At 40.1% G+C, this 12,132-nt stretch overlaps 1 protein-coding gene across 1 annotated transcript in view; it reads left to right on the top strand.

Annotated features, from left to right (window-relative positions):
* The window catches only part of HSD17B12 (hydroxysteroid 17-beta dehydrogenase 12), an 82,821-nt gene that overhangs the window by 27,823 nt on the left and 42,866 nt on the right, over window positions 1-12,132 (top strand). Inside the window, 2 exon segments of the mRNA XM_005480134.4 lie at window positions 3,730-3,776; window positions 8,185-8,260. Coding sequence (XP_005480191.2) covers window positions 3,730-3,776; window positions 8,185-8,260 — 123 coding nt within the window.

Raw genomic sequence — 12,132 nt, 5'->3', positions numbered from 1 at the left:
GGCTCACACACAAGTTGCCTGGGCACTCTTCTTGCTTCTCTCCTGGAGACAGCAGATGGCTGAAGTGGGAAGCTACTACAGTTAGTCTGACTACTGAGTAAATGTGTATAATCACACTTAGGTACTGGTGCAGCTTTCTTGTATAGACAATAACTTAGTTCTATCCTACTTGCTTTGCCTTCTTTAAGCTCTGCCAACTGCAGTCAGTTTGTAACTTTTGCTGGAAGGCAGTCTGTAGAAGAAACAGAATTCAAAAGCTTTTAATACACACTTGGAGTCAAACTAGCTTGGGCACGTCAAGTTGATAGTAGAAACTTAGTTAACTAACTGACACAGCTTTGGAGTGGTTGAAACTGCAACATTTCTCTCCAGTATGGAAGCTTGAGATGAATGTAATCAATATGAAAATTTTAAGTCACTTTCTAATGTAGAAGCTTTAGGTCATCTAAAATGTGGAGGAAGACTATTGGTGGCTGAATATTGACTTCTGTGATGTTGGTCCTATCAGTTGCCTTTACCCCACCTCTTTTCCCTGCTTTTACAATGTAAGGTCTAAGTTTTGCTTTCTGCTCTGGCAGATTGCTGTCAGGGCAGCCTTTCTGACCCTCCACACTGCTCACTAGGATCCAGCAAATGAGCAGTAACCAGAGCTGGCTGAACTGGCCAGCAGCAGGCCAGGTCTGTGCTGGTGCATGTTTCCCTTCTCAGTCTGTGGGTGCTGACCTCCATGGCCTCTCCCAGTGCAGCTGTAGATGGCAAATCCATTTGCTTGGAATGGGAGGGAACTGAGCCAGGTGGCTTTTCTCAAAGGGCCTTAGGAAGGGAAGTGTGGCCTGAAAAAACGGGGTTTTAGGTTAGGTGTTGGAAAGCAGTCCTTGTACTGTCTGTTCTTCAAGATGGTTGAGCATGGAGCAGAAGATAGTTATCCTTCTCCACATGGAACCACTAATTTAATGATGGTCTCAGTGTCCTCCTGTGAGGAGTTCCTTTATTGCTAAGAAAAACTAGCTGCACACTCTCCTGAGGCCTTTTCCTGCAGCAGAAGCAAAACAGGGATGTGTATTAACCAGGAGTCTGTTCCTGTAGGTGATGGCTCAAGCACTGCTTTTTTCCTGATGGGATTTTGTAGTTTTCATGTACATCAGATTTAGTTAAATTTCTCACATTCTGTTCTGGAGGGTACTTTAATCTCTGGACTACAGGTTATTTTAATTTGAACTAGGACTTATAAAGGGAAAAAAACCATCCTGTTACTCACACTTCAGTCAGAAATCCCTGATCTTCAGCTTATGTCTCGTGCTCCAGCTGATTCCATTACCATTTACCTAAGCAATGGATTCAATAAATGCGTAAATATCCTTGACTGAAACTACTTGTACTTTACTAAGCCTTTAAAGGGCTACAGGTGCTTTTTGGAGTCCCTGCCTCATGGAGCATGCATTTTTGGCTGCAGCTGCTAGAAGTGGAATAACTTGCAGCGTCAGAAAACAGTGTTTTGAAATGCTGAGCTTGTTATCTGGGAATAAAACCATTAAGTCTGTAAATTCTGAGTTGGAAGAGAAGAAACCATCTAAGTGGTAAAGGGAATGTCTCTTCTTTAGGTGCCTCACTAACTATGGTGAAAGAAACAACCCCTTTCACCAAGTCACTGAAGTTGAATGTTTTCCACGTTGGGCCAGCTTTGAACTTGTCCAGTTACTGTTGTGACCCTTATGGGGAGGGGTCCTGGTACTGTTGTCACTGTACTCCTGTGTGCTTCATTGTTTTGCTGAAGGAAAAATTACTTTTATGATAATACATAATGTGAATCCCAGGTCAACAAGGCTGAAACTGAAGCTTGTTAAAGGGATCATGCTGTCCTGCAGGACTGTGATGTGTCTGGCTGAATGGGCAACAATATTGGTCCAAGTTTGGTTGCAGGAAATGGGCTCCTGGGAAAGTATTCTTGATTTCTTCCCTAAAGTCTGATTTCTATTGGTCATTTGGACCTTTGCTTCACCTTTCCTTACATGGCTTTGTTTCTGTACCAAAACTGTCACTCACACTTCCCTAATGGTGCCTGGATAGGAAGTGGCAAAGCAGTGTGACACAGATACTTGGTTTTCTCAATAAAATTCCCTGGCACTGACAGTGCAGCAGCCAGAGCTCTGTTTGGGAGTTGGAGCATCCAGTGTGTGCAGTATGCATATCCTTATCACGCTGGAGTTATGTCATCTTGGAAATAAACCCTGAAACCAGGGAGGGGATAAACATATATGCATGTACCTTCATCTGTTGTCATCTGTGAATTTCACTTAAATCAGGGATATGACTGCATCTTTATTTCTGGCCTGTTACTGAATTGTTGCTGGACCATTCAAACTCAAATAGGACCTTTGCAGCAGTTTAATCTTTTGTTATTATAGCTACTTATTTATAGGTAGCAGGCACAGAGACTGAAAGGGTTACAGCATTTCCTAGCTGTTATTACTCAAACAGAAATATTCTGGCTGCAGTTTGCATGCTAACTGTTAGAGGGGATCTGCAAGCAGTAACTAATCAAATCATCTGCAAGCACGTCTCCTTCCAGTGCTCCAAAGGGAAGCTATTGCTGAATCCCAATGCCAGACAGCACCTCTGTCTGCTATGACTTTCATTCAGATAGAGGTTGACCTGAGAATTAAACCAACACTCTCAGTTCACTATTCTGAAACATTAAGCAAGTCCAGTTTTTTGGCTATGGCTACATTCAGTGATAAGCAGAGAAAGCACAAACCAAGCTCTTCTGATCTGATAAAAGGACAAACAGAAAAAATCCAGTATGTTCTGTGGCTACTTGGAGAGTGAGAGCAGAGACAGGTAAATGACAGGTTGGACAGGAGAGCTAAAAATGGAAGGATGTTGAGGTGTAGGTGTTGGGTTCGGTGAGAGCAAAAAGCTGAGAGAGAAAAAAAAAGTGGTGCTTAATTTGCTTGCACAAAAAGAGGTTGGAAAAGCAGTTTCTGTATGGAGGAATTGCTATTTACTGGGATGATCAGCTACTAGTGTGGCGAGAGCCCTGGAATAATCTGTCAAACTAATGGCATGTTGAGTCACTCACAGCTTCTCAGCTTGTGGAAAAGAATCCTAGAAAGACTTGAAGCTTGACACAGATCCAGTCACCCACAGGTGAGAAAGTTGAAGCTGTAGAAGCCCAGCTTGCAGCTGATGCCTGGATCAGTTGCTCATACTAGTGCTGGTGAGCACAATGGCCATGAGGAACTGAAACCTGCTGGAGCAACACTAACAGAAAGCTGTTGCCTGTGTCCTAAAATCTGTTTTCTTGGATGCTTACTGGATTTGAGATACTTTTTATCTTACTGTACAGTTAAAGCTAAGTTGACAGCTGGTTTAATAGTCACAAATCAGCTTTTTTTTTTTTTTCAAGTTAAATGGCTTGGAAATCTCTTAGTCCACAAAGTTTCTGAAGAAGAGTATTAGGACAGAGGCCTGGCTTTAGAAGGGGTGCTGAACCTGATTCTTGCAACACATTAGGCTCCTAATTCCCTTTCTTTCCTTTCTTACCTATGGAAAGGTTTTAGTGTGAGTTCTTACAGTAATTTCATAGGAGTTGTACACCTGTCCCAGAGACTTTGATATGTTTCTGTCTGGAATGAGTACTTTAATAGCCTACAAACAAACACACACATTGCAATTACTTCTGTGAAGCAATTAATGCAGATTTGTCTTTTTTTTTTTTTTTTGTTGCAGTGGTGACAGGAGCTACTGATGGGATTGGAAAAGCCTATGCAGAAGAGGTAAGAATTCTCACCACTTGGAAGTCTGTCTTGATTCTTAGCAATATGACAAGCTGACTCAACTCCATCAAGCTGCATGTGATATTTCCTCACCTTATTTTAACATAGATATCTGTGGAGAACGAGGTCCCCTACCTTGCCTTCCTCTGCTAACCAACCAAAAGTTATATCTCTTTTTGTTAGTTTCTTGTTAGTTTCTTTTATTTGTGAAAGATATTTTCAGCTCTTACCTTGTCCTTCAGTTTTTATTTTTAACTTCCTTCGTTTTTAAAAGAATTTTAACTTTCTCAGCCCTTGGTAATTCCTTTTGGTACTTCCAGGCACTGACTAAATGGCATTTACAGCTGCCAGCAGTAACTGCCAATTATTTTCTCTAGTTCATGAAGTCTCTGAAGCTGGGTTTTACCTTTATCTCTTCTACTGTACTTTTGCTCTTTATGGATATGTGGGCTCCAAATATATTTCATATACTGGAATGTATTGCATAAGAAAGTGCCTGTTAGTATAGGGTAATTTAGCTTATAAAGCCCAGAGAACATAATGACAAATAGTGCTGACTACAACAATTTATAGCAAAAATAACGTTAAACTCAGCATTAGTATCAGAGTGAGCCTGTCTGTGCTCATTTTTGTGTTCTCTGAAACACCAGCATGATTTTGTGTGAGATCAGCTGTGAGAGATTCCCTTTTCCTTAGTTTTTTCTTATTTCATTTTTTTTGTTTGTTTTGTGAAGCCCACAGGGAAAATGGCGTTCCTCTTCATGGGTAGTCCTTGTCCTTTGGATTTCCTGTCATCCTGATGTGCCTTGCCCTACTATCTGCAGCTCTAGCCCCCAAATTCATTTCTACTTTGCAGGAAGTAGTACTTCATAGTCCTGGTTTGAGAAAGGGGAGTTGGCTGCAAAAGGGATTAAGCCTGGTGCCAGCAGCACCTGACCGTGGCATATTGCTCACAGCTCATAGCTGCCAGGTACCCCAGTTACATGGCACCAAAGCAAATGATGCAACACTTAATTTTAACTGTCTAGAGCAAGTGGAAGGAGGTCACTGTGCCCACAGCAGAGCATTATCAGGAGGAAGGCCTCTGGTGTGGGAGACACCCCCTGAACATCATGAGAGATTAGTTTCAGGATCTGTATGGCAAGGTACTGGGTGAATAAAATGAGAGCTTGCTTTATGTTCTGAAATGTCTCTAAGAACTAGGCTGCTTTTGAGCATGGATGTCTGCTGCTGGCTGACTGCTGCCCTCAAACCCCCATTAGGAAAGCATCACAAGTATGAGATAGTGTTGGAAAACCATGTCTACTACAGCTGCCTTGCAGTGGTTGCTGTAAGCACAGAGCACCCCAAAGGGTACAGGTACTCATTCTTGGGCTACAGAATAAAACATACTTTGAGTTGTAGTTATTATTGTTGTTACTTAAGCATTTATTTAGAATAAAACACAAATCCATCCTTTGACAGCTTAAATGGATGAAGAATACTTTGATAAAGTCAAGTGTGGATGTGGGGTGAAATGTGGAATACCTGAAGAGACATCTCAGTCTTTAACTCTAGAGGCATCTACAGAAGTCTGCAGAAGAGGCTTGATAGCTGCTTGGGCCCTGATGGCTGTGATTATAGTCATGTAGACAACTTCCTTTTCCTTGGAGTAATTTGTGAGAATTGTAACTGTGTGTAGAGAATTGCCTCTTTGAAAGTTTGATATGGTCTCACTGGAAAGTGATGGAAGAACATTATGAGTGTGTGGAATCTTGGGTTATACTCTGCTCTGTAGATTATTTTCCTTTTCCAAGCAAAGAACTGTTTCTACATTTTCACTCTTGCAGTATTAAGACCTTTAATCTTTGCCCAGCACTGATATCCTTATCATTGCTAGATCACCCCTTTGTGAAAGGTTTCATGTTTTGAGGATATGATGAGGAGTCAGTATTTGTTGCCTCTCTATCATTATCTTTTGTTTGTTTTCGAAAATCATTAGTATAAATTCAACCTTAGCCTTATTTGTGTGCTGGTGATAAACTAGAGGTTGTGATCCCATTGCATACTCTGCAGTACTCTACTATGCACGTCTGTTTAGTATAGCATTTTTAGAATCTCTTGCTATGTCTATTCTAACAAGAGCTTTAACCTTGCTTTGGCTGACTGTTGATGTCATTGTTTTCCATCTTGGAGAGGAAGGGTTTATACAGCAGCCGTGTTTTGCTACCAGAGTGGAAAATGTGGTAGTCACTAACATGGCATTTTAGGAAATCAAACACCTCCATTCATCAGCTCCATTAGAATGGTGACCCTTGCTTGCATCAATCCTTAGGCTACAAGGGTAGCTTCCCAACATATGCTACTCTGGGTGAGTTTTTATGGTAAGTCTTGAGGTCCTGTCATTCCGCCGTTTCAGGATATTGGCCAAAGGGACGAGTGTAATGATAGGTTATCTACAAAGCAAGTGGGTCTTCCTTGATTCCTATATAAAAATGAAATTAGTAACTGGGATCTCAGGAATCATTATCTCTCTTTGGATGATTGTGTTTCCTTTCAACCAACTAGGTTTATACCAGTGAAGGCAGAGTGCTCATCAGGCACCTTAATTGAACTTGCTCTTGAGTGCTGTATCTTCTTCAACTTTGATTACTTCTCTTAGTGATATTTTTTCCTAGTTACAGGGTCTTCTGTTGGCTCTTTTATGTGCTTTCTACTTAGAACTCCACTTGCAAAAGGGTTTCCAATTTCAGATTGGAAACCACTTCTCAGAGTGCATCCCTTCAGTGTGAACATAGCAGAGGTTTCTCTCAAGCTTGCCCGTATGGTGGAAATTCTCTAAATGTGGTGAAGTTCCACTGACTGGATGTATTGGCATCACTTTACTTCCTTGACTTTTGAGACAAATACAGATGAATACTTTTCCATTAAGCCCAGGTACCTACAGAAGCAGTCTGAGAGCCCAAGGGTCATGACTGCTGAAAGAGAGCAAACTCCTCTGTCTGCAGTCTGGAGCTTTGCATCCATGAGGAAGATCTCTGATGCTTTTTGCCTCATGGGACAGCAGTTATTTTGGATTCTGAGTAGATTACTGTCAGATTGTCCTAGCAGGTTAGGTATGTAAGGCCCTCACTGCCTTGATCCTGTGGAATGAGAGTGCTTTTCCCTTCTTCCTGGTGCCTTCCAAGCCTACCGTGGGCTTCATGTAAAGTGTGTTCCAGTGAGCCAGGTGCTTCTCTGCAGTTGGCTGGATGTGTTAATCCCTTTCAGCCTGTAATTCTTGTAACACCACATCGTTTCCTCCAGCAGAAGGCTTAAGTTGCCTGTGAGCCTGAACCTGGCAGCTTTTTGCTAGTGATTCCTGTGGTGTCTTCGGTGTCACCACACCTCATGAGATCTAGTATGAGATTTCTACTGCTTAGAGATCACACCTGGAAGTAAAGTAGAGAGTTCACTGATGAATTCTGCCATACATCTGTCTGACAAAATCACTGGTGCTTTGCATTCTCCTGCTAGAAAAGTGGACAGCTTTAAACCACTTCAGGTTGTGGCTGTACTGTGGTGTAGTGTTTTGAGGGTTTTGGATCTGTGTGTTTTGTTGGTTAGCTGGGATTTTTTTGTTGTTGTGGTTTTTTAAAAATTCCATCAGAGTCCCATTCTCATCAGCTTCTGAAGGCAGTGAAGGAGCTTTACTGGAGCAATGACAACATACATGGTTTTTATGTGTAGGTCTTAAGTGTCAGAGCCACTTTGAACTGTGGACAGATACATTGTTTCTACTTGTAGTCACAAACATAATTTTCATTTCAGAGTAATTCAGATATGTAGCTGTCATCCTGCGGACACTTTTCAGTTGAGTTGTTAGATCTCATTTTAAACTTGCAGTGGCAGGTCTGATTTGATGACCATTGTATGCTCTGGCCCCATCTTAATTTCCTCAGATGGCTTCACTAAAAGAGTTTTAGAAGTAAATTAACCTTAGTACCTATGAGTAGTACAAAGTAAGAGTGGAGCCTTACTAAAGGGAGGAAGTATTGAGTTGCAACACAGATGTTCAAATGACCGTGGATATCTCAACTTGGCATGTTAAACTTCATTATGGATAATAATATCTTTGCTCTGGCTTGCAGAGGTAGTGTAAAAGTTCTGTAAAATATCCACTGTTTGTTTTCAGTTTTATAAATGTGCCTATCCACCTCCATTAGATGACTGAGAAGATAGCATGGTGTGAATGGAATTAAATAAGAAATAACATGGAAGTATTTATCCTGGTTTTCCCCTTTGTATCTATTTAAAATTGTATTTTTTTCAGACTTGCTGGTCATATATTGTTGAGATGTTTGATGAATTTTGCAATTGCTTTGATTAGGATACTAACTTGGAAGTGATTTATGACTATTCTAATGTGTCCTGTTTTTTCTTCTTGCAGTTAGCAAGACGTGGAATGAAGGTGGTTCTAATCAGTAGGTCAAAAGAAAAACTGGACCAGGTTTCTACTGAAATAAGTGAGTTAAAACTTCTTCCCTAAACTTCACTGGCATGCTTATAAATAAATGCAATTGCACATGAATTTCATACATGCTAATATATACAGCTCTGATTTTGAAGAGTTTGCTCTTGTGCACAGTGCAAATGTTACAGATATAAGTGGTAAAGGCCTTGCAGTTCAATTTTACAGCTCTTCATATTTAACTTCTGAGAACAATAGGCCTTAATTCTGGAATAAGTACTCCTAAAACTGTTAGTCTTCCATAAGAGTAGCTTACCAGGCCAGACTGAAATACCACCTATTCACATAGTAGTAGTTATCTAAAATCATAATAAGGCAAGAAACATGCAGTCATTTCTCCATCTGAATATTCTCTCTGAAGCAAGTTTGATTTCGTGGGGTCCAGCCATAAGGGTGGTTTCTTTGCAACTAGTGTTTTCTTTGTTGTTTGCTGTCTTACCAAGTATACAGATTTATTGTGGGTAGCTTGCCCCATCTCCCTTTTTTTTGTTCTGTTTGAATAAACTACTCAAATAATATATTAGAGACCTGTAAGCTCTTTTGAGGTGATGAGTGTTCATAGTCATAAGAATATATGGAATGAGTTAATGTGTTTAAGAACATGTATTAGGGATTGTTTCTTCAGTAAGTGTGTAGCAAATGGCTGTAATGGAAAAATAAGGGAGCAACTTTAGTGTTTCAATCACAAATGGGTATTTCTACAGGATCAGTTAGGAAAAAAACTTCAAGTCTCATGCTGACAAATGATTTCCCAATCAGAGCAAAGTATAATCTAAACCACAAGAACTCCTTTTCTAATCTATATCTCTTTTATTAAGGCATATTTCATGCAAGGTTATTAGTTTGTGCAGTGTATGTCAAGATAAAGTGAGAAATATAACCATGTGAAAAGGTTTTGATAAGCAGGAGTAGAAGTTGTGTACTATAAAGCAGGTTTCTCAGCATAATCATGTTGGGCAAAGAAAGCTTTAAGATGATGCTTCTGTGCTACCCTCCCTTGTCTTGCTTAGGCTTTCTAAAATGGTTTGTGTATGTAATGCATATAATGGTAACAACTGCTCTCTTTCCAAGGTCATAAATGTATAATTTTGGCTTAAATTTACTAAAAATTTCTGTGTATTTGTTAGTGGCACTGTTTTACTATAAAGCATAATCCCCTAAGTCAAGAGTCAACACACTGCTGTGTGAAGTTGTAAAGGATTGCCAAGTGAAAGTAAGGATGACTGAAAAACTCAAGGACTTCAGCTTGCTAAACAGTAGCTGTTGTACTCGATCTGTAAATTCAGGATATACAGTTCTGTTGATATCAATGTTACTATTTCTGGCTTTTAGCGTCCAATGTAAGATGACATATCAAACTGTTTTCTAGACAGAAAATTATTCTTTCCTATGTGTATGTTTGAGTTGTAAAGAGCATTCCTTCTTAGAGCAAAGTTGTCATCAAGTTCTGTCTTCCACTGATTTGGAAGTAAGTTGCATTGTTCATTATTATCCTTCATTTAAGGCAGTCACGGCAGTGTCTGGACCTCCCTGTGACACTGGGCAGTGTAGTGACAGTGTAGATGCAGGGGAATAGGTGTCACTGCCTGGGTAACCTGTCTCACTGCTGATGCTTGCTGCCCATACATAAGGAAGCTACAACAAGGGGGTGTTTTTTGGTGGTTCACTGCAGTAGCTGGCTGATAGTTTGCTGCATTTGTGTGGGCATGTGCAGTCACGTTTCTAGCAACGTTACATAAACTTGTTTTGCTAAGTCAAACTATAACTGAAAGAAGTTTCCACAAATAGTCTTGTTCAGGAATCAAACACCTATGCATGAAGTGGCAAGCTTCTTGAGGGTGGTCATAACCCTTTCTGTAACAGTCTGGGTATCTCTTTCTCCCTGGGAATTAAGCATGATGCTGACAAGATAGATAAATCTACTGCTTTGAGCTTCAGCACTTACATGGTAGCTGCTGGGGGAGGCTCTCAGATTAAAAAAATAGGTACATTTCCTTATGTGAAGCAGCCTGTAATACATAATTACTGTTAGGCCTCACCCAAACATTTTTCTGCTTCCTTTCCTAAACCGTTGTGAATTGAGATGACTCATGCTGGGTTTTCAGAACACTTCTTTTGACAACACTGAGCTACTGAAAAGTATACCTTGTTCATCGTGGCATCTACTGAAGGGTTAGGATAGTCTGCACGAACAAGCAAGCCTGAGTTGCACTTTCAGATGCTGCTAGGTTTTAGCTGGACAGAATTGTCTTGTATTCAGTCCCATGTGGGCTCTGCAGTCTGCTCAGATGTTGTCATATATAAGGTGGGTGACTTTTTTAATGCTAAGTCTGTAATTACCTAAACGGTTCCCTTGCAGGCTTCTAAAGTAACTTTAAACTTCTTTATAGTGGTCCATTGTTCTTCAAATTGGCACAGAGCTTTCTCCTCTTGAGTAATGACTCTTAATCACTTTAAGGAAGAATAGCTGTTTAACTAATTCCAGTTCTTTGAGTTGTGTGGTCCTGTGCATGTTTTCAGTTTGCTCCTCCTTTTCATTAATCAATCTCATGCATATCCTATTGAATGGATAGATACACCCTGCCATAAATAATGACAGGGGTTTTCAGACTCAGGTGTGTTCATTCTACTTCAGAAGGCTCATCTGCTCATAGGGTAGACTTCTACTAGGACTGACATCTATTTACAAAATGCAAGTTGTATAACCACCATCATAAGGGAGATACTCATATGTCTTTCTGCATGTTAAATGCCAGCTGACCTGGAGCTGATTTTTTTTTTTTTAATGTGCATATGCACATTAAAGTGGCTGAATTGATGTTATAGGAACACCAGATGTTCTGAATGTGCAGCTCAGTCTGAGCAACAAAAATTACTGGGTTAATTACAAGTTTTTGAAGACTTTATAAGATTTTGCACTGTGTTTTCAAGCATGTTTTAAAGCTTTTTTTTTTTTCAGAGTACTTAGGTGTTGTAGGATTTGCTGTAAAATTCTGCTTTTTGTTCCCTAAGAAATATGGATATAGGGATAATGTAGGACACAATAGGGAGAACATTGGATAATAGGGATACTCTACTAAGAAATAGAGTGTCAGCCACTGACTGAAGAAAAAAATTTAAAATTTCCTCTTCAGTCATCATGCACAACCTTTATGAGGAATTATATAAGTTTTATGGAAGTATATTGGATGTTTTAATCAAGTTGTCAGGCACAAGCACAGACTATTAAGGTCACTGGAAAGAAGGCTTCTCTAGTTTAGTTCATGCTGCTTCACTGTTCCACCACTTTTCTGAAGTGTCTGTTGCATTGCATTGTTAAACACTTCCAAACATTCAGGGAGGATCAGGAAGAAAATTTCTCTGTGAATGGAGACAATTGTTTGAGTGGCACATAATGAGTCTATTTCCTGATTTGCTGTATTTAATAATGAGCATGGTCCAAGAGATCTCAGGTGCTCTGTGCTAGCAGTTGGTTCTTGAACTATGGATTTGCAGGCAGATAAGCTTCAGTTACTGCACTGGATAAGTTTGTTCTGAGGGAATTGACAACTACTTTGCTGTGGAAACTCATTATCCAGAGGCTGCAATATGAAGAATGTAGTGCAGACCAGATAAGCAAGGAAAAACTTCAGTTTGTCTATAGGAAAATTGTCAAAAGAATTTGGTATTGGTGTCCATTGTTAGGTGGTACCTTCACAGCACACTTCATGGAGTTGAGCATGAGCTGCAAGAGCCAGGAAAAAACTGCTACTGCTTGCTGGTGTTTCTACTTACAAGTCTGAGTAACTACTTACTTGTAGGTGAGTGCATATAAAAGCAACATGGCAGATTTTGTCATCAGTTATTATATAATGAAAGGAAATTTCT

The sequence above is a fragment of the Zonotrichia albicollis genome, chromosome 6 (genome assembly GCF_047830755.1).
Source record: "Zonotrichia albicollis isolate bZonAlb1 chromosome 6, bZonAlb1.hap1, whole genome shotgun sequence".
NCBI classification, from domain to species: Eukaryota; Metazoa; Chordata; class Aves; order Passeriformes; family Passerellidae; genus Zonotrichia; species Zonotrichia albicollis.
The sequence above is the reverse complement of the archived record's forward strand: the minus strand, read 5'-3'. Positions and strand labels throughout refer to the sequence as shown.